This window comes from Nyctibius grandis, chromosome 8 (assembly GCF_013368605.1).
Source record: "Nyctibius grandis isolate bNycGra1 chromosome 8, bNycGra1.pri, whole genome shotgun sequence".
In the NCBI taxonomy this organism is placed as follows: domain Eukaryota; kingdom Metazoa; phylum Chordata; class Aves; order Nyctibiiformes; family Nyctibiidae; genus Nyctibius; species Nyctibius grandis.
The window spans coordinates 38,162,502-38,185,702 of record NC_090665.1 but is presented as its reverse complement, the minus strand read 5'-3'; the positions used below and the strand labels follow the sequence as shown (position 1 = coordinate 38,185,702).

The 23,201-nt window shown below is 40.3% G+C and overlaps 1 protein-coding gene across 7 annotated transcripts in view; it reads right to left on the bottom strand.

Moving 5' to 3' along the window:
* The window catches only part of ST3GAL3 (ST3 beta-galactoside alpha-2,3-sialyltransferase 3), a 198,432-nt gene that overhangs the window by 95,840 nt on the left and 79,391 nt on the right, over positions 1 to 23,201 (bottom strand). For all 7 annotated transcript variants that reach the window (XM_068405794.1, XM_068405792.1, XM_068405796.1 and 4 more), the window contains one exon: positions 21,884 to 21,976. In XM_068405794.1, coding sequence (XP_068261895.1) covers positions 21,884 to 21,976 — 93 coding nt within the window. The remainder of the gene's footprint in view (positions 1 to 21,883; positions 21,977 to 23,201) is intronic.

The following is a 23,201-nucleotide window of genomic DNA, read 5'->3' as shown; positions in this document are numbered from 1 at the left end:
CCCAATGTACAGGGCAATAGGAAAAAACTTAAATACAAGAAATTCTATTCAAAACAGGAAAAACAACTTTTACTGCCAGGGTGGTCAAACACAGGAACAGGTTGCCCAGAAAGGTTGTGGAGTCTCCATCTGTGGAGACATTCAAACCCAACTGAACATAGCCCTGAGCAATCTGTCCCAGATGACTCTGCTTTGAGCAGGGGAGTTGGACTAGACCATCTCCAGAGGTCCCTGCCTGCTCTGCCTCGTCAGTGATTCTGTCACCCTTCTCCCCACAGAACAAGGAACATTAAAGTTGCAAGAGCTCAGTCCTTATCCAGGTAAAATTTCAGAAACAAGGGTCTGCTAAAACTCCCATTTTACACAAATGCTGTAATTCTTGCTGACCTCAATCAGCCTAATGAAGTGATAAGATTACAACATGGAAAAAAGGCATTTAATTTGATCAGTACCAGTAGCTACTCCACTGTCCTAATGCTTGTCCAGAGAGAGCTTGTGAAAACTGGATTAATGCATATGACTACAGGATTTCATCATCTGGAAACCACAGCTTGAATTTGCCAGTCAACAAAACTGCAAATCTGTAGCTTTAATGTCTTGTTGCTAATGGGCATATTTACCTGGCATAAAACACACCAGCATAATTTGAGCAATCGAGGCATGTGTTCAAGTGTAAATCCCTGGGCTCTTACTCGAACTGAGGGTGCCCATACAAATTTGATGTCTCCTGCAGAATAGATATAAGGAAAGCCATGAACTAGTCCTTTCAGTTGATGCTCGAGAAATTAATTAACCAAAATGGGGACGTGTGAGTCTCAATATCTGCAGTTTAATCAAAGCTCTCCTAAGTGTACAAAGCCCGATGTCCACCCACACCATTTAACACCTCTGCAGTTTAAGTGAAGCCATAGGACTGATAAATAAGTTAACATCAGAGCTCTGTGACACAATGGGGAACTGTGTCGGGAGACTCAGGACTATCACACAGCCAGCAGTGCTGCTGAAGGCAAGGACGAAAGGACAGTGACAGAGCAGAGATTAAAAGAACAAGCAAGCCCAGCACATCCAGTGAGCGTGCACATTACGGCATTGCTGCAAAATGTTAAGTTGTGTTGTAAAGGAAATAGATAGTAAGGGTGACAACTACTCCTCCCGAATGTTTTGATTTTTTTTTTCAAGCTACTCTTCAGCACAGTCCTCTGACAAACTACAGAAACTGTGCAACTTATAAACTGATACAAACTTATACAACTAATAAGTATAAATAGGGAAGCTGCTTCACTTTCGTCCTCAAGTCAAATTAATAATTCAACAATCTGTCAATTCCTCTATTAGTCGTAGCTCCCAATAACCTTATGAAACATGTAGCGATTAGCAGAGAAGTCAGAAATTTGTAAATGATGTAGCTCTGACATGTGATCTGGTTTCATAATTTGTACCCATGAGCCATCTTGGCCAGGACAAAGAAGGACATTTCCTGAATCCAAACACACCACGGGAGCAGCAGGGACTTCAGTTTATCTGATCTGAGGTTTCATTTCTACATCATTTCAGCATCAAGCCAGCTGATCTGACAAAAGATATAAAGTAAGAGACTGGAGAAAAGAAACAGCAGGCAGCACTTGGGTAACACTGGCAGCTAGATGGCAGGTTTTATTCTCTAGAAGCCCTAGCAAAGCCTGAGTCCAAAAATGTCTTTGAGGCCAGAGCCTCCCAGGCATGAAAGAGCCTGTGGACATCCAAAAACTTGGTAGCTCACTTAGGACTGTAACATTCCCACGCAGAGCCCTTGTGATGAAGCCAAGGTTCCTGACAACACAAACACCACGTTTCAGTGATTTAGCAAAGGCTGTTAAACCCACGAACCGCTGCTGCTTCTGTAACTCATGGGGCATGGAATTGCCCTTCATTCAGAGATTTGCCCCTTCTGCTGCCCAGCAGCCATCCTAGAGCAGGCCCTGTTATCTTCTTCTGGAAGCACCTTAGTCTGCTTAGCCTTTCTTCATTATCTTTCCCATCGAATGAAGGAGGAAGAAAAGCTGAAGTTAATCCTTTGCCTGCTGTGAAGTGGGCACCAAGTCTGTTACATTTATTCCTAACCCATCCATAACTTTCTGGACTATTTTTCTCTTGAATAGTCCCATGACAAGACCGATGCAGAAATTATTTTGAGATAAGTTTTATCAGAACAGTTCAACCATTACCTCGTTACACCATTTGAAGGATGGGCAGCCTGAAGGATGCTTTCCATCTCTGCGTGAAATTCTGTGCTTCAGTAACTTTAAGTGATGAGGTCAACATTTTCAAAATAGGATACCCAGAGTTCAGTTTTTTAAGTCAATTTAAGTAAAATAAGGCTAAAAAACTTTGGCCTAGATTTCAGAGGTATTGAATGCATTCAGCTCTTACAGCTCTGTAGCACATATAGCTAAAAAATTAGACTTTAAGGTACATAAAACATGGATATAGACTAAACCTTGGGGAAAGTTGTTTAAAGTCAAAGATTTGAAAACTGATCACAAAAGAAACAGGAGTCAGCTTGTGAAAATATTTTCTATGCATTTTTTCTTAGCACATTTATGCCACAGCAGTATAAAGCATCATGCACACAGCAAAGAATTATTGAGTTATGGTTTCGTTGGGCACATTCTTCTCTCTGTTTTAAAATAAATTTTAAAAACTAACATTAATATTACATTGCAGTGGGGGGACCCATGCCCACAAATGCCCACTTTTTGAAGCATAATCCATAATGGTGTGCTTTTAATAAGCGCCTTAGACATTGCAGAAATGTCACCAGAATTACTAATGGACTGTTAAATTGTTCTCTATGAAATACACTGACTGCTTCCACGTAGCTGTGCTAATGCTTATTTTCATACATAATTCCTAGTGCTTGCAAGAGTGTGACACACACACTTTCAATATTGCTCTGGTACCTCAGCTGGCTTCCTCCCTTCTATAACTACTTTTTACAGCACTTGCAGGAGACGTGCTCCTTTAGAAAGAAATGAAAAGAAATCTATATTTTCTGTGTCATGGGCCCCAGCAGGCAGCGCGCTTACGCTTGTAATTGAATTATTCTAGCTTCTCCTTCAGCCTTCCAGATAGCAAGCTACAGACATAACTACTGGGCTTTTTTTTTTTTTTAATTACCCCCTCACTGTAGGCAAACCAAGACAGTAAATTCAGAGTTGCATCAATTAAAACTCAGATGGTCCAAACAAGCACTGCAGAAAGCACTGACACACCACACTAAATTAGCACCTTACAAGAATTCCCATTTCATTTTCTGCCTTATTCCAAACTAGAGGACTAAAACACTATGCTTAACCACAACAGGTGAGAAGAAAACCTCTTCTTTTTCCCTGGGGCCAAAATGCTTTGCCAGTTGTCTGCAAATTGAAAGACAACAAAGTAAGAGCTTCTCTTCCCTCCTCATCAGCATAATTCAGAGCACGTGTAAATGAAAATTGTTAAGAAGAAACAGCAAAGGCAGCAAAGGATTTGACATTTAGAAATTTCCCATGACGATGATCCTTAACATCTCTAGCCTCTATTATATTAGTACCATGGTCGCTGCACAATGATTTCCATCACTGTTTTGCATTTCTGTTACTCGTTAATAAAATGTGGTTTTACTCTTCTGCAGTGCACAGAGTTGTCCTTCAGGATAGACACAATGCATTAGATAGACTCCACCTAATGAACACAACTGAGAAATACAACATAAAAACTGATGAATGCTCTAACCTATCTTGAGGTCAGAGACCTTACAGCACATCCACATTATGTAACACAACGTCGTGCACGGACCTCGAGCTACTGCCAAGACAACCTGGCACGCACGCACAGCAGCATGCCACGCTGACCTAAAAGCTTGCTCCCAAAAGCAATAGAGTCACGTCAGATAGAATCAAGCCACCCATGAGGCCTATGAGCACAACACCCACAGACAAGTTACTCCTCCTTCCAAAGGCAGGTTCATCTCCACCATTTCATGCCTTGCATATGCACTACTAACATCCTGCTCAAACTTACCACATTCGAACTTGCAGGGTAGTTTGTGGCAACGATTGGCAAAGAGTATGCAATCGAAATCCAGTTTCTTTTCCTCCTGCCAGACAGATGTCTTCCTCATCTTGTTCCTCTCCCTAGTCTCAGGTACCCAGATACAAGGGTTACAGAATTCTGAATATTTTACAGGAAAGTATCATCTAATAATTCATCTTTGCAATTAAATCCACTATAGGCTTGCAAACAGCTTGTATGAGCTGTCAGAATGTTCCCAGATTTGCTTGGAAAGACAAAAAGATTTTACGTTTAACTCAGCTACAATTAAGTGGTTGGCGGGTAACTGTCTGCAGAGTCCTGCAGAGGCCAATAAGCCTGAATTTAATAGAGTGGAAAAGAGAGAGTTAGTGAAAAGAAGGCAGATCTTACCACTGAAGTATGACAAATGGAGGAGGATGGAACTTAATAGCAGTTTTACAAGAGACTAAAAGGAGCAATACAAGTGTAAACAAGAGGAGAAAGAAGCACATTACTGTAATAACACTGAAAAGAGAAAGTCCCAGCTCAGGGCTCAGCTATGTGAAGAGGCGGCAGCTTGATGTTGTTTGTAGATCAATTTTAGAGCAGAATCCCATGGGTTGTGCCTCTACATGGGTATACTATTTGGGTCACATTTAGCAATCGAGTCTTGTTATTTAGCAACACAGATGCAGGACTTGCTGATTCATACAAGCCAACCCAGAAGACAGTGTTTGGGTTCTCTTTTCCTGTTAAAGTCTTTGTTATTTACTGCCTGCAAGATTGCACTGAAGTTCCAGCCAGAACTCATTTCTGCTGTTTCCAATGTACATTCCAAATACAAAAAACATGGCACCACATCAAATGTTAAAAGTAAGATCGTTATCATCCAGCTGCCAAACAGTTCCTACAGGTTCAGAGGCAGAGAGTAGCAGAAACCACAAACGGTGGTTCACCAGAATGAGCTGACAAGTGCTTTCACACTTGTAGTATCACACTGTAGTATCACAGCATCGTGGGAGACACGGTGGTCTGCAGGACAAATAGAAGATTTTACCACGGAAGGAAAAGGCTAGATAAGGCCGTAGCTCATAACCCTCGGAGAGGACAGCATGCAGAACTGCAAAACAGGCAGAAAGACTCAGCGCACAAAAAGCAGAATAATCTTTTGCCAGCAGAATAATCCAGTAGCCTCCAGGAATGTTACTCACAATGTTAATCACGGCAGAGCCCGAGGACCAAAGCTGAGGTCCTATTGTGCTATGCAGCATAAAACCACTGACCAGCCCATGCAAAAACAATGTCTGTCACTCATTTAGACAGACAAGGGAAAGGCAACACAAATCTCACAAGCAGAGGGAACTACACAATGGCAGTAGTTACTTTAGCTCCAGAATTTGAGAAACAGGTTTAGGTCAGAACGATACAACACACTATGAAGAAACTAAGGCAATAGTACAAGGATAATTTTAAATGAAATACTGTAATTTAAGAAAACCTGGAAAGTTCTAAGGCAGCTGTAGGCAATAAAGCCAGGAAGGCCTTAGAATACAGATGTAAATGAGTCAGTTCAGTAATTTGGCAAATTTAAGGAAGTTCAGACTGAAAAGCTGAAAAGAATTCCACAGTCCAACCACCTTCAGGATTTGTTTGAATTTCTTGTATCTATTTAGCTGTTGCAGCTCTTTAAACTTTCATAAACCCAAGGTGACCTTTAAAAAAAAAAAAACAAAAAAAACCAAACAAACCTGAAAAATTTGCCAGCACATACAAACATATTCTAAAACATGCTGTCCGGAACAAACAGTCTTCAGAACAGGGCATCAAATAGTCTCTATAATAAACCATGAGCAATTAGTCTGCTGGGAAACAAATTAGCTCATTTCATTTCAGCAGAGTGAAGGTGGCTGTCACGCTCCAGGGGGGCTGTGAACTGTGGGGTCTTTTCCTGAGTGACCTTTACTGGAAACCCACCAGTTTGTACCTGCCAGAGGGAACTGAGAGAGTTTCCAGGGCCTGGGATGCAAAGCTTTGTGCTGGCCTGCTACAAATCACCAAGATACTCCCTCCCTAGCCCTTGTGCTCCCTTAAAATGTCCTAGAGAGCCAGAACCCTCTGGTCCACCAGCACATGCTCTCTTAGTCTTATCTGCTGCCTCTGAGTCTGCCCATTCCATCCCGTTCCTCCCTGCTTCCTAAAACTAGAGAAGTTGTAAAGTGAAAAATCTATCAAACTTGATATAAAGTCAGGTTTTAAGATACAAAGGTAGAAATATAGAATGCACACGCGAATAAACAAACATAAAATGTAAATCTAATCTATGTCAATGCAACATAATCCTCTTCTGGCTGCTTTTACCACCACTGTAGTGAAATGCCTGTACTCAAATTTAAACGTGAAAGCCACACACCCACGATTCAGTTACTTCACCTTTTAATACACTTAGTCCTGCCATCTTCAGCTTCTAGGGAGTTCAAGACTGGATGTGACTTTCAGCTTTTTTAGGCCCTCTTACATTGTTTTCAACCTAAGGTTTGGGTGGGCACATGCTATCTAGAACCAGTTGTTTCAAAATGGGATGGCTGGAGATCCAAAAATCCCCAAAAAAGTCGAGGAGAGCGACCTGTCTGAGGTTCTCATCAGTACCATTATTGTGCTTTGGGAAGCCTACAGACAGCTAAGCTCAGCTAGGAAGCAGCATGACTAAGACAAGCATCTTCGTCCCATGAAGAGCAGCATTATGGAGAGTCTATTGTAGAGTTGACGCTTGGCTTCCACCGTCAAGACAAGCCTCCAAAACCTTCTAGCAGCTGATGAAATTGAGAGATCGATGCCAGGTATATTCAGAAGTTTGCATTTGGTTAATTTTATGCTTTTGTTTTGTACCTATTTCCAAGCTACCAATCAGTAGTTTAAACTGCGATTTGCTAGAGAAATCAGGTTGTTTTTTTTGAATTTTGTTTAGCGGTCTGACAAGCAGAAGGTGCACTGTAATCCACAAAAAAATCCCAAACCTAAATAAAATGTAGCAGATAAACCTACTCAATACCTGCAACCTGGGACAAGTTTAGAAACCTCCACTCTTGCATGTCTAACTCTTCAGACAGGCTAACACGCCATGCCTTAGGTATTAGGAATAAAACTCAGTAGCAGCTGAAAGTCAGTGCCATGCTAAAAAAAATAACTTGCAGAAGGGAGAGATTCCCACAACTCTAGAAAAACCTTAAGTGCCCTGGTACTTAACACTGATTTTCCCACTTAATTATTTACCCCTAACAGCCGCAGAGTGGTCATTGTGAACAAGCTGTTGAGGGCTCTTCCTAGGCCAGATGTCTGGGACACTTATGGGTCATCTCCCCTACCAAGGCAGAAAGCCTCATCAGTGATGGCTGCTTCACACTCTCCAGATATGGGCAACTCTGATCATTACTCAGTTTATCAACTGCAGGTAATAATGCCTTCTGCACTTCTAGAGAGGCCAGACAACTTTGTTAAATAAAGTTAGATCTACTAATCAATCATTTCGTCTGCGGGAACCTTTTCCTCTTCCATTTCTTCTCATGCTTCTCACCTCTCCTCTGCCTTTTGTGGGGGTTCTTGCATCTTCAGAGAGCATGACTTCTTTAGATTAGCTAAAGACAGGATTATCTCAGAATAAACTGTCCTCCTAGTATCACTTTATTCGAATTACTGGATCTTCTAACTGTTTATCATAAAACAACATTCAAATATTTTGAGATCTTAACTGAATAAAGACAGTTCTGTCAGTGAAAATATTTACAGTAGCCTCACTAATTGAGACTGATTTCAGCTTCCTGAATCTCATTATGGTAAGCTGGGCACTGCTGCGAAAGGGAAACAAACAGATGAATGAAAACAAACATGTAGAAACACAAACAACTGTGTAGAGTGACATTAATCATTACAAAAAAATCTGTCAGAAACATCCCTCTGACTGACATCTATCAAAACATCTCAGCAGTTCATCATCGCACAGCCACTGTCCAGATGGAGACAGAACATGCAACAGCCAGCACTGCAAATCTCACACAGCTCTGAATTTCTAAGTGAATTATTCTGTATCTTAGAGCACTCCAGGTTTGGCTTGTTTCGCAGAATTCCTCTCCTCTTCCTCCTGGACGGCCTGGAACCATCACTGTTCCCTCCTCCTCAGAGGGTGCAATGTCTGGCAGCTAACTATGCCAGAACGAAGTGCTGCTTCCCCTGTGTTTTCTGCCCAACAACCCACAAGAGATGGTAAAACACTGGAAATCAAGTCCTATTAATACGAAGAGGAAAAAAAAAAAACCACACCCAAACTATTATCCCTATTTCCTCTTGTTTCCTGTCTGGAAATGGTTTAGGAGTCCCCCAGTTATAGCAAATCCTAATAATGCAGCACCAAAGAACAAAGAACCTGCTCCTCAGAGAGGAGACAGAGGAGATCAGCACTTCAAACCTTCCCCCCACACCCCCCATGAGCAGAAGATGCCAGACTTGGGAGGAGTGAAGCAGAACAGTTCATCCTTTCTTCTTAGAAAATATGACCCTACTTCTTTCCTGCTAAAATACCTTCCTTACTGAGCACAGGGGGAAAATTTTGCTGGCTGAGCAGGACAGATGATCTGCCAGGACACCATGGCAGAGCAAGGCCAACTACTTCTTTACAGATATGTCTACTCAGCCAAGTTTCTTTACCCTTGACAGGTGAGGAAACCCCTACGTGAAATGAGCAGTCACAGAGCAGAAGTAAACAAGCCTAATGTTTATAAACTGTTCGGCATCCTGTTGTTCCATAAATAGTTATTATTACCCAGGAGATCAGATCTGTCCAAAGGAGAAGAAATGCCTGGGACATGTGCTGACCAAAATCCTCAACAAGGGAAAAAAGAACAGAGAAAGTTTGTGGTTTTCTTATTTTAGCTTTCTTTGCTTAAACCAGGACCTGTAAGCACACTTTGCCTCCTTCAAATTCTGTATATCCTTTCTCAACCATTTCAAGAGCAGCAGGAACAAGTCCAGTGAGGACGGAGTGAGTGTTGGCCTGTTTAATCATTAGAGCCTTGGGATCAGCATCTGCCTCTGCAGATGCCCAAACTCCACAGACACTGTTTAAGAAACAAATCAAAAGCAAAAAGAGCTGGCCACCACTGGCTCTAAGGAGTTGTTGGTTTGCCACAGATTACATTAAGGCTGCCTGGAGCTGTATACCGTAGCTTTAAATACCTACCCATCCATCAGGTTACACATTAACAAACAAATTCTTTAAATATAAACAAAACTCGCAGAGCAGATCTATGCTGTGCTGCTTATCCCTAATTCACTACCCGGTGAAGCATCTGGCGTTGCTTTGAACATCCCTGAGACCATTCCAAAGTTGGTGTTTTCTTTCCAAAACGGAGCCGGAGACCCTCCCACCACAACCGCCGCTGTCCTGCAGGTTGGGGGCCAGCAGTGCCTGGCCAGCCCAGGACAGCACATCACAGACCTCAATGATGGCTGCAGGGACAAGGAAAGCCATCAAGTTCCAAACAGCTTTCCCTTGCTTGTCATTTTTAGGTGACTTAACAGTATTCCACCTTTCCTGAAGCATTCATGGGAACTGTTTATATTTGGAACAGCTCATCCATGGGCCAGTCTTCACTCTTTGTGTAAACCTTCTGTAATTAAAAAAAAAATCCAAGCCTATAAACAAACACTTCTGGTGGCTAACACAGCATCACCTTCCATTAAAGACAGCAGAGACTCCATAACAGAGGCAGGCCCAAAGTAAAAGCAGATGCACGCACTCCTTTTTATTTAGGAGAGCTACAGGCAAAGCATTGTGGTTTTGTGCACAGGCATATTTATATATTCTTCTGGTTTCAGGGTCTCTGAGACCCCACAGTTGGTCACAGATATTTTAGCTTGTTTCATTCCTAGATAAGTTAATTTCTCAGGAATCTCTTTATCACACTGGCATCACTTTCAGTGGTGCAGTGCTACATGTATTCCTAGGCATGCCCTCGTGTAAACATGAACCTAGGCTGGCACAGCTGATAAACAGATTAGAAACATGCTAAAATTGGTATGACACAAATGTCAATTTTGAAACAGGAAATCATAGAAGCCTCTAAATTTTTTTTTCTTTTTTTCCAAAAACAGTACAAGACGTTATTTGAAATGTACACAATTCTGAAGCTTACATCAGTTGTTTAAGCTCGGAAGAATAACAAATTAGCATGGCAGATGCAAGGATTTTCAGGAAAATCACAATTAAACACTTCTCGTAAGAGAGCTGGACACAGTTTTTCTGGTTTACAAGCTGGACACTGGAGTAAGGTACAGCCCTGACTCGCACAACAGAAAGTTCCTGTACAAGTAAATCAACGACTCAAAGCGCTTCAGGTGAGAAAAAGACGTGATCATTCTTAAAGGTATGGCAGATCACACAAAAAGGAAACAACTTCTTTCTGAATGCATAAATCTTCAGAAATTTAGCATAACAGAAGCAGAATTAAAAAACATAGTGAGTAAAACATAGTGAAATATGTCATCCCATTGCAGTCGCTTCACTGCAGTATGTGGTAACGCTCTTGCCTTGGCTTCCAGCACAAGTGATTTGGGTTGGGTTGAACCAGCGAGCAAGAGTCCTTGGGAAACTACAGGAACTTACCAAGTTCCTGTGATCCCTGACATTATTACAACAGTTACAGCATTCCTTCTATAGTATTTAGCAATTAATAAATGGATTTTATTTTGCTGCATAGTTAGCTCAGAATTATAGTAAAAGGTACTAAGAAAATAATTGCCAAAGGAGCTTACACTGTTCACGCTGCAGTGGAGTCAGAGCTTCTACAATATTATCTGAACAACATTCTCAAGTGACTTTTCACGTTGCTACAAAGAGAATTTTTAATCTTTCCAGTTTTTACCTTCATTTGCCTAATGTAGAGTCGGAACGTTCCCCAGACTGTTTCTAATTTGCTCTAATAATCTTGCATAAATCATCAGATTTGCTTTTCATCCATATTCTCAGCCAATGTACATTGGCTCAGTGACAGCATTTGCATGCACTGACACTCCTGAAATGTTTCAATAATAGAACAAAGGGTGACAGTAAGAGAGGAGGAAGGAAAGGTAGAAGAGGAAAATAATTTGACTTGAAATCTACCCAAGGATAGGAAACTTGATGAAAAACCACGAGTAGGGAGTTCAGAAGGAACAATTATCCACTCTTGAACACAATTCAGAAAACTGAGGGAAGCTGCACCCTTTTCTATGGCAAGAGGAAATCACTGGTGATCAACAAAGCCTCAGAGATACCGGGGAACTTCTTAGGGCTCTGGGGAGATAATGGGTTGGATCAATAACGATGAACCTTCAAAGTCAGAGTTTTAATAAAAGAGAGATACCCAAAAACACTGTCTTAGGGGGATGTGAGGAAAAGAAGGTAAGACATGCATATCAAAACCGCAGTGATATTACATACACTGCTTAACTTTCATGCTCACTGATATTTTGCATTCATTTCATTTCGCACTCACTGATATTTTCATTCACTCAAATGCATTTAGATCCTCAAGCAATCTTTGCTGCAAGATTTTTCCTGAAAGTTAAACATTCTTATTGGTATAGCTTTAGACCAGATGGGCCACAGCAACAGAGCCCAAACACACACGCACAATAAAATATGCTTATTTGGTGGCACAGATTAAGTTTATTGTTTCTATTACACTCATCATGCTCACGCAAATACGGTTATTTATTGGTACATTTGCAAAGCTGTCCCTTTTTATTTTGGTTAAAGTTCACAGTTTAGAAATAATGCTAGTAGTCTCAAAAACAAAAAACGCAAACAAAAAAAACCCCGTCCTGTTCCCACTCTTGCATAAGATGCAGTGTACTCATACTGAAGCGACAGCGCATATGCTCTCCATCTTTTTTGAAGCCAGAAAGGCACACGCTCAGTAAGGTCCATGTGCCCATATTCCAGCTTTCATCTAAGTCTCACTTAATTCAGAAGTCACGAAAAGGAATCTGAAGACAAACTTTTCAGGCACAAAGCCTGCACATCACATGTATCCACATGCTGCTTTTTTTAAACTCTTGAGAGAGGTTAAGCATGAAAGATTTCAGCTCCAAAAATGGATCTGATGTAGAATCTACTGTCACGATCAGCACACGGGAATTCCACGTACTACATTTTTTAAAGACTAAAAAGTCAGCATGGGGTAAACAGAACAACAACCTGCACAAACTAAAGGTGAAACCAGTTCCCTACTTCCTGAGCAACAGCTCCCCACACCTCTGTCCTGGTGCCCAGGGTGGCTTCTGGAGTTTTTGCCGTCCCATCACCTTAGCTCTTCATTCCCAAGCTGCACCCTTGGCAGGGTTTGGTGTAATGATTTGGTAATTCCATAAACTGGATCAGTGAACTGATCTGGATTAAAAATAATCTTGCACAAAATGAGTAGATGGATGGGGGAGGGAAAACTCATGTTCAGACATAAGGATTATTTACTTATCCAGGTTATCGCACTGTCCGCAGGCAGTTATGCCAGCTCAGGTAACGGAGCAGCACAAGGGGCAGCATGAACTCCTTCAGCTAAGTGCCGTGTAGAAAAGTGGATGCAGACACAGAACCTGAGCTTTTTTTTTTTTAATCTACTCTAGCATTATGCCACATCTATTTCAACCTGACTGCAGCAGCACGCATGTCTTCAGAGGCTGCCAGAAGCGAAGAAATGAGCTGTTGCCATTGAATTTTAAGTATGAGCTCCAGATAAAAAAAAAAAAAAAAAAAAAAAGAATGCAGGGAATCTGCCATGGAGAAATTAGTTATTCCACCACACTTTAAACGGAGCTTTGGTTACCACCACTTTGGTAGCAGAGATTTGCAACACTCTGAACGTGAGTTATCAAATGTTGCCTCTTAATCCCAGCTTCCTCCCGCAGACAAGGCAGGTGGAAGGGACTGCAGCAGTCAGGGTGTTGTGAAGAGCAATCCAATTGCCTCAGTTATAAATAGCAACAACAGCTCAGATAACAATCCTAGTTTGAACATTAAAAGCAAATGTCTCCTAACAAACTGTGCTGTATGTTCACTAAACTACAGCCAGCGTGGCAAAATATTTTGTGAGCTAACACATACCTTTCACCTTTAGGCAGAAGCATGAGAGATGCAAGTGTCTCAAACGAGCACGTGACGATAAAACAAACATAGGAATTATACCTGTTGTACACTCTGACCCAGTTCTGTCAATCAAAATCTACACAAATATATATTTTAAAAATAGTCCTCTTTGTAAGCACCTTCAAATAGCATATAATACCCAACCCACTAACTGCAGAGGTGAAAAAGTGCGAAAATCTTCACTCCAGAATCAAAATATAAAGGAGAAAAAAGGCACTACTTCATAAAAATCACAAGGAAAGAAAGGCAGAGCAGTGCAAAATGTTCCCTTTGCCAGCAGTGACAGTGGGTTAGCAGCTGACAGCATCAGAAGACATGTTACTGGAAGAGCCATGGAGCTCTGAGTGGGGAGGTGCCGCCCAGACACCAGAAGTGATTTAAGGAATGTTCATGTTTTGGCTCGCATGTTTGTTTAGCCTCGTTTTTACAAAACACAGAGTAAGGAGGTGACAGGAGGTAAACATGAGCAGCGGCATGCTCCAATGCCCCAGGCACAAGCCAGATGCTGAACAGCTTAGAGCTTGGAGAAATGGGAAACATCAACCGCTTAACCGACCAGGGCACCATCAACTCCTCCTTCATCCCTCCCTTCCCTTCCTGAGCATCCTGAACTCCTTTAGCCAAAGTTAACCAAGGAACTGAGAGAAGCTAACGATGTTCAGCACTGCCCAGGAGAAAATACGCCTGCATCAACCTGTCCCTGTAAATTCAAACCTCAATGATGCAACAACATATTTCCTTCATCTTTGCTGTGGGGACAGGTAGAGTAAGCAAGATACAGGATCTGAGAGGAGTCATGACAGACTCCAGGTCAGTGCTCTGGAACCTCCAAACACCCTTTTGGGCACTGGCACATACAAATTTCCTTACCAAGCTGTGATTACAGCAGTTACGGGGACACCAAAGGTAACTCTGAGCTGTGAAACTATCTCCACCACCACCACACACTATTCCTGAATGCACAAGAACAGGGCAAGAGGCTTAAAGAAGGGACAGGGGGTTTGAGTACTACTCCTGTTCTAGAAATGAGGAATCTCATTCTGAAGGAAAGCAGAAAGTCTTTCTCACAGCAGTGTCTGGGACACAGGGACCTCGACTTCAGTGAAAGCCTCTACAAGTGTCCACTCTTTCCTTGGACATGAGCCACTTTCACAGTTCAAATTAACGAAATGAACCACTTCAGTGTATTTCAAAATGAGATGTACATTATACATATATCTAGAAGACAAACCCTACTATCAATAACTAATTCAGCATATATATACAATTCTATGTATCTTAAAAAGTTAAGAGATACTACCCATTGCACCTGAAGAGATTGCAAAATATGCAGCAGATGGATCATGCTACAGTCAGGGAATACTTTTGAATTCCCACAGCAATCCTCAGTGCCAAACTAAATTATCCAGCCTATTCTTCAGTGAGCTCTCATGAACCACATGAAGCTGCCATCCTCTGGCTTCCTCTGCTCTCCTTAAATAGTTAATCACAAAGAAAGCAGCCATCACCTGCACTGACAGTCTCCAAGGACTGAGCTCAGGCCCTGTCACTTCAGTACAAGCCCATGCTGGGTATGGCAGTAATTCATGAGGCACCGAGACAGACAAACATGAATAAAGTCAGTTCTAAGCAGAGGGTTAAAAATTCTCTTTTAAAAATATTTTTTTATGAATATCTAAGTAAGAAAGCAGGAAAGTGCAGAATGGAAAGATGGTCTTGTGTGCTTAGTATAAGAGGCACAGCTTCCTAGAAGGGGATATGGAAACGAATGGGGAAGTATTTGGGATGAGTGGACCAAAAATTTAAATTATCCCTATCCCTACTAAAGCCCTTGGGAAAGCTCCAGTTCCACTAGAAGCCCTCATCTCCCATTTCCATGTAAGAATGCACGTAAGAATTTTTTTTGGCATGTAAGAATGCTTTTGTCCTAAAGTATAAAAGCTGCATAAACTATACCTGCAAGACAGCAATGCAAAGAAAATTTTGCCAAGCTCTGGCATCAAGGAGACAGAAGTCTATGCTGTACACGCTAGAGAAAGGCCTTCTGGAGCCGTCCTAGCTGTCCACGACTGGCCTGTGGAAGTGGAGAAACACACAGGAGTCTATGACCTACAATATCAAGGGGCAACTAAACATGAGAAAAACACCTACGAATTACTCTAGAGAAAGCCACTGAAATTCCTACATCTGGCATAAATCTGTGCCATGTATTCTCCACTGATACGGAAGCTTAAAAAATGTTGAACTTTATGTACAAAGAAACAGTTCAACATGAAAATATAAATGCAGGGGAGCTTACAGGAGAGCTGGTTTTCCTCAGAATTGAGTGGGCTGCTATATCGAAAAATAACCAAAACCAAATGAAGAAAGTGGCAATTGCAAATTGCAAGAAAGTTTGCACCAGAATAGTCAAACAAACCAAACTGATTTTGTTTCTGAACTGACCTAACAAAGAAGTTTGTGATGCATGTACATAAGACTATTTCTTAGCACCAGCTCACTAGAAACAGATGTTTATGATCATATCCTTGGTTCTAAAAAATGGGCTTACATATCTGAATCCCAAATGTTAAATTCACTATTTTGGTCACAACACCTATAGGTTTGTTGTATATTGAACTTCCCCTTTCCTTCTTATTCTGAAATCTTTTCAGATACTCTTTATCTTTCTTCAAATGTCTTTCCCATGTTCCCTTACCAAACACAGATTCACAAGTCTGCAGGCTGCGGACATTCTCTATTCACTGCCTCCTCTAATTTCTAGTATTAGCTGCCAGCTTACAAGAGCTTGTGGTTGGAAAATTGTCAGTAGCTGAACTGTCCCAGGCTGGCATGTCAGCCACAAACTGTGGGCAGAGGTCTCCTTTCTCATTCGACAAAGAACAGAGCATAGAAAAAGAAAGAGAACTGTACACTGGCAGCATCATTTCCACAGTAAGGCCAGACATGCAGGAGACTGCAGTGTTACCACTGCAAACACAAGTTAGTGCCTTCTACAAAGAGGTCAGAGCATTAGCTCCAGACTCGTGGGTGACCTCAGACCTACTAAAAATAGTCTAATTCACTGAACAAAGACCTACTGATGCCATTTTACCAAAGACGCTTGTCATTTTCTTTGACAGTACCCTTACTTCAGGCACTTGGAGTCATTATCTACTGTTGGGAGATTTGCAAGAGGCAGATCCATATTGTCCTGGAAAGTGAAAAATCTGGTAACTCCTTCGGTTACGATGAGCAGCAGATGCAGCCCAGACAGCCAGCTCCTTCACTGAGATAGAATACTGAGATCATACATCCATTTCTCTTGGTGGGGAGCCACTGTCGTGATTCAGATTACAGCATGTTTTTCTGAAGCTATGCCAGTCTGCCTTTAAGGCACAATAATTAAAAAACCCACAACCAAACAAAACAAAAAAACAGGCATGGGCACAATGGGTTAGACCAAACGTCCATTTAGTCCCATACTTGATGTCTGTGTCAATTAGCCAGTTTCAGTAAAAAGCCTAAGAAACAGGAAATATATAAAGCTACAATCTTCCCTCAACATCCATTTAGGTTCCAGCCCCCTGTAACTTAGAAATTTCTTTGCCTGTTTCTGAGTCCTTATGGTCAATGGAACTGTCAAATTTTTTTTTTACGTCTTCTGCCCACTATGAAACTCATTCTCAAAAAAAAGTAAATGGAAATAGCATGAAATAGCACTTCCCTTCATTTATTTTAAACCTGGTGCACAATATTTACATTTAGTACCTCCGAATCCTGTCATGAGAGAAGCCATCACCTAAACATCTTCTCCATGCCATTCACTATGTTACACACACTTACCAATACCCTCCCCGCCCTCTCATTGCTCTACCTCAAACTGGAAAGTCTAAGTCTATTCAATCTTTCTGAGCACAGAAATAGCTCCATGTTTTTGTTTACTCTTTATTACCATGATATATACCTATATCCTTCTAGATTCGTTTCAAAATTAGTTGAAGAGAATTAGGTGTGTTATTGAAGATAGAGGCACAAGGGGTATTTATACAGTGACATAACGTATTCTTGGGTTTTCTGCGTTTGTCTCCTAATATGTCCGTGGTCTTTCAGCCATTGCTGGTCAATAAGCAGCAGAACCATCCACAGTAATTCCAAGATCTCTTTCCGGATTTGCAAGGCATAACTAAGTCCACCATTAAGTATATGCTGTTAGATCAATCTCAGCAAACACTACCTTACATCCATCAGAACTGAATTTGGTTTGCTATTTTGTTGCCCCATCACTTGGCGCTGTGAGATCCCTCTGACATTTCTCACAGTCAGCTTTTGGTCTTGCTACCTGGAAAAACGTGTCAGCACTTTATTAATCATCCTCCAGTGCAGATAGGTTATGAGCACTTGGACCAGCAGAGATCCCATCACACCTTCTCCAGAGGACTCCAGGAGTAATGTCCCAGTACTGTCCAATCATCTTCTTTTTTTCCCATACAGTTTCCAGTCTTTACCTAGTCACTACCTAACTACTACAGGATTACACCAGTTAAATCTTTGAAACGTCAAGTGTTTTGTGGGTTTTTGGTTGGTTTGTTTTGTTTGTTTGTTTTTTTTAAAGAAATACAGACATATGGTATTAGTAAATCACTTTTATCAAATGTTCATCCAGTCATTCAAACAACATGAGCAGATTTACAAGGCATGGCTTCCTGCTGCAGAAGACAGCTTGACTCCTCTCTATCATTGTCTTTATTCCTGTGAATGAACACTAATTCTATTCTTTTTGAATAGTTTCTACCGAGGTGCCTAATATAGAAACCAGGCTCACTATTAGTTTCCAGTTTCCCAAACAATTTGTGGCCCCTCTTGAGAAGCCTAACACATTTACTGCCTTTCATTCTTCCATTCTAAGGTCAATTTAAGCAATGATTATACACAATTGTGTAGAACTCAGCAACTTCACCGTCGAGTTCTTCACAAAGCGAAAACTTTTCCTAGCAATTCACTGTGCCAATGTGCTCCAGAACGTCAACCTTCTGTCAGCTTCCCCCAGCTTGTCCCCCAGAAAGGAAGGCTCCATGTGGGAACTGTTCTGCAGTGAACAGCAATGCAATAACTTCTCTGCTACGGCATTAGCTTCCCTTAGCTCACATGTAATATTATGATCATCTATCAGCCCATCGGGATCTCTGGCAGGCTTTCTGCTTTTGACAGTTAGACAAAAAGGTGGGGGTTTTTTTATGCTTTTATAAAGTTGTTCCTCAACATTTTTTTGGCCTACCTCATTATGGTTTATATTTAACTTGCCAAAGTTAATGCTCTTTCCTATTCTGCTCATTTGGATACAACTCCTGCTTCAGAAAGATGACTTATTTCTAGAAGCCTTGTTTACCTTACTGTTTAAGCCAGTCCTTGTTCGTTTTTGTGGCTCTCCTTCAATTTCTTATTTCCCCTCCCTTCTTGGACTTTCACCATCAAAACTGGACACAGTTTACTAGAAGTTTTAGGTTGTGAGGTTTTTAGGGGATTTGGGTTTTTAATTTTAAATCAGTGCTACATACAAGATTTCTCAACTTATGTGTATACATATGAACCTGAAATAGCATTTCAGCTATGATATTTCGTTGAGATTACATGAAGCTTTCTCTGTGTCTGTTTCCAAGACAAGAGTTTTTCTGTCTTGAAGGTATAATGTGCATTTGTTCCTCCCAGATGTCTTATTTCATATTGGATGTATTAACATACATTTTGTTGGACTGTGGCCATTTAAATCAGGCAATCCAGATTGTTCTCTAAAAGTAACCAACCCTTTATTTAGTACTCTCCAGTAAGCGCATCATCTGCACTTAACCTAGGATTTTTTCCAGCTAGAATTGTTGATGAAGGCATGAAGCATTGCTAGAATGAGAGCTGATAAACTGAGGACCTAATTAAAAAAAAAAAAAACACCACCAAAACATTTAGTCTTTCCTTACCAGCAACCACATTTTGAGATTTCTCAGGGCATTGCTCTTTAATCCATCTAGCACTTGCTTATGCTTGGTAAAGTCTGAACTCACATTTTTACCATTAAAGAAGCACTTACCACAAAGAGTTACATCCTCTGAAAAATATTTATTCTATCTCAACTATTTCCATCATATTTTGCCTATTTATATTTAAAATTGCACTAAAAAGTCAGGAACCTTTAGAATGAGAAAACATTTTTTCATTTTATTCATGCTTGAAAACAGCCAAACCAACTTTATCCAAATAATAAAAAAAAAACAACAAAACCACACATTTTATGGCAAAGACCAAGCCTGAAAAATGTCAGCCACAGAGATGATGTTTTCCTAATGATCTGAGCAACTGAAAACAAAAGCTAGAATAAAAGAAATCATGCAGCTCAAATTCTTAAATGAACAGGCAAGCTAATTTGGCTTTAAAAGTCCTAAAAATATTAAATTATGATACCTGGCTTGCTAATATTAACTTTGCATATTTCTTTGAGTATGACAGAAGTTTCAGAAGAGAAAGAATCTTAAGGGTAGCAGAATTCTTTGTAGAACTACTGGTCAGCCATCCTTACACCAATCCTAGGTAAAATAATGAAATGTCCGATACTGAATTCAATTAATAAAGAATTAAAGGACATCCTGGAAAACAAAATACAATCTTAGTAAGGTCTCGGGTTCGTGTTAGAGAAGCAACTGAACATAAATCCCCAGGAAGATGCTGTCTTTAGAACTATAAATATGACTTTTCAATGTATGAACAAGACGACCACCACCTAGTTAGACTAGAGACAAGTTACTCTTTGCATGGTATTAGTTCAATGCAGTTAGCTACTGGCAGAAGGTGACTGAACAGCAATATGTAAGTAGCTACTGAAGGAAAGAATAAATAACACTTTGGATTCTAGCAGGCAAAAAAACTCCTTCTTGAAGCCAAAGTCTTAAATAAATTTAAAATTAAAATAAGATTAATATTTTTGCAATAATGAGTTTATCCATAGGAATAATGTAGCACATTATTACCAGATTCTCCACCAACGGAAATCTTTAAATCAAGCTAACTAGCCTGTGATCCACAATGAATTTACTGGAAGAAAACATCATGTCCTGTGCCATGAAACAAATCAGGATAAAGGACCATTAATGGTATTTTTCTGCCTTAGTAACTGTACTAAACAGTCTTCCTTCATCAGTGCATATAGCTTATCTCTGCAGAATCAATATGTAACAACAGCCAAGCGTTGGAAAGGGCAGTTAGGTTTCAGCTGTATAAAGGAAGGCAGGCTTTAGCTTCAGACATCTTACTACAGTTAAATTACCTTATATTCCTCTTCTATACTATTTACACTTAATATGTATACAAACACAGATTTAAAAGCACTCAGAAAGTTCTTAAAAGAAGAGGATGATAACGTATCTACCATAGGTTCTAGTATTTATTTATATCCTAATCAGAGTTCCAAAATTCACCAAGAAGATAACACTGATACTTGTTTGTTTTACACTAGTGATGGGGAATATAGTCTCAACACTTAGTGCTTTGTTTTGTTTTTTAAGGCCTGACTAGTACCTGCTGGTTACAAGGCAATGTCAGATTTTTATTTTTATTTTTAATTTTTAAAGTTTGCAGATACCATGTTTGCCAATAAAAACAAAGAAAGAAAATACCACCAGTTTCAGGCTTGGCCTGAAGGCCATGGTCACCCAACCTAACCTCTATATGTGCAAGTCACAGAAATTCCCTCCTCAAAAGAAAGAAAATTTATCTTTTAGAAAAGTACCAGTTGTGTTAAGAAGTCCACAACCTCTTTTGCCAAAGAGTTCACTGCACTAGAGCATCTTTTCCACATGAATTAGAAGCTTGTACAAAGGTCAAATAACCATTCGGTCAAATTTTCCATTCCATGAACCAAACTGAGATCCTTGAGCCTCAACAGTATAATGTTCTTACCAATCTATCTTCCGAACTGTCTTCCAGCAATTCTACAAACTCCTTGAAATGCAGAAGCCACATGATGCATTAAAAAAAGCCATAAGCCAAATCTAAAGGTAAGTTTTGGCTGATCTGTTATGATTACATTCTTCATGTCTGAGAGCTATCAAATGCTACTGCAACTTTTCACCCTCTCAGAGGGAAACAAATTCTGAAGACACTAGTAACACTTCAGCTAACAACTTCTCAACAAAGTAAGATGCACAACTTGTTAACAACATGTTTTAGACTCTTTGGAAAACACTATTGTAAAGATTCCAGGCACCTGAGGGATGCTTTACCCTGTTCTCCCAAGCAAAAGAAAAAAAAAAAACAACAAAAAAAACACGAAAGAAACCACCAGACTTTACTACTCCAGATAACTTAATCTGTCACTTCATGACCTAACCTTCCCAAGGATTGCATCACCTGGTACCAGCAACAAGCTTGGCCACACATCTGTGTCATGCATTGACAATCTCATTTGTTTTATTATTCAACACACAGAACTCTACTCTTTGAGCAAGCTCCTAGTCAGACTAAAATCAATGAAGCCATTGCCACTGACCAATCAAATAGCTCAGAATTTCAACACTGGTCTCCCCTTGAACCAATCAAGTGACAGAGTAACGACACTTTTCAAGACAATTTCTGCAGATTACCCACACTGAAGGATGAGAAGTCATCAGGGGAAGAGGGGGAAAAAAAAACCCCAGTAAAGTAATTACTTACTTTGGAAAGATGACAGTCATGAGCGCTGATGCATACCCAGGCTTGCACACTCCCTCAGAGAAATTTGCATACTTTGATGCCAATTCTGGAGGCCTGTGAAAAAATAAGCAGAGAGTCAGGACTCTCCCAGCTATGAAGTGGCTTTTGCAATCACCCAAGTTTTTTTTGCTTCTAGCTTTTCTCAAAAACAGCTGTGAGGAATAACAGGACACACAGACATGTATTTATTTGTTGCAATATAGCATCACAGGAGAACATAAAACAAAGGATAGGGTTAAAGATATCTGAAACACCACTAAAGCAGTACTTTTGCTGAGAGATTTTCATACCTAAGAAGGTAAAGTTCATGGAAGAAAAATATCAAGATATCATTTTAGACTTCAGCCTTTCAAAAGGAAGAAAACATAAACAGCACTTTGCTTTGGCTATTTTTCTAAAGTACGATCAAAGTTAAAATTATAGAAAAGTATTATTTAGAATATTATTTAGAAGATACCTTTCAAGCATTTGAAACAAACTACCAAGCAGTTCTGACAGGCTGTCATCAAGGGATCCATGCTTTCAGCATTTGGAACAGCTGACATTGCTGCTGTTCCGTTGAGATGTGTCTTAATTCAGCTTGCCTAGTGACTTCGGGGCCAAATTCAGAATATTGGGGGGGTTTCTATTTAGTTTTTGTACAGAAACAAGATTAGCAACTCAAGAAAAGATATTTAAGTCCAGTACATACTTTTACCACAGACCTACTGGGTGACCTGGAAAAACATTTAATTTTATTTGTGTCCCTATTCACCACCTGCAAAATTTTTACATTCATCCATTTCATGAAAACATTACAAGGGTTAACTTGCTTGTGCCTTCAAAGTAACATTAGATGCCTTAATTTCAGTCACAGTATGAGAATTGTTAATATTCCTTCAAAAAAATGCATTTACAGCTACATGCTCAACATTCAGTTGAAGTTGTATGTGTTAACTACCTCAAAGAGTTGATCAATAATACTGTGTTTGCTACGTCAGTTTGTTAGTAGTTAGGCAAGTAATGAAAGGTTTTTTCCTACAGGTCAAGAGTAGGAGTCAAGATGAAGATGACATATACGGATCTCCAGAGTAGATACAGAAAAAATAATTTTGAAGAGCCCATTATCATCAGAACCATGCTTTCTTTCCAGGCATCACCAACATGTACATCACCAGTATCACTTAACTAGCAAACTACTGCTAAATGTAATGAGCATGGATTCAGAGAGTTTCAAGCGAGAGGACGCCTGAGCTGAAGACAAGGTCCTGGAGGGATTGTGAGCAGTGGTGCAAGCAGA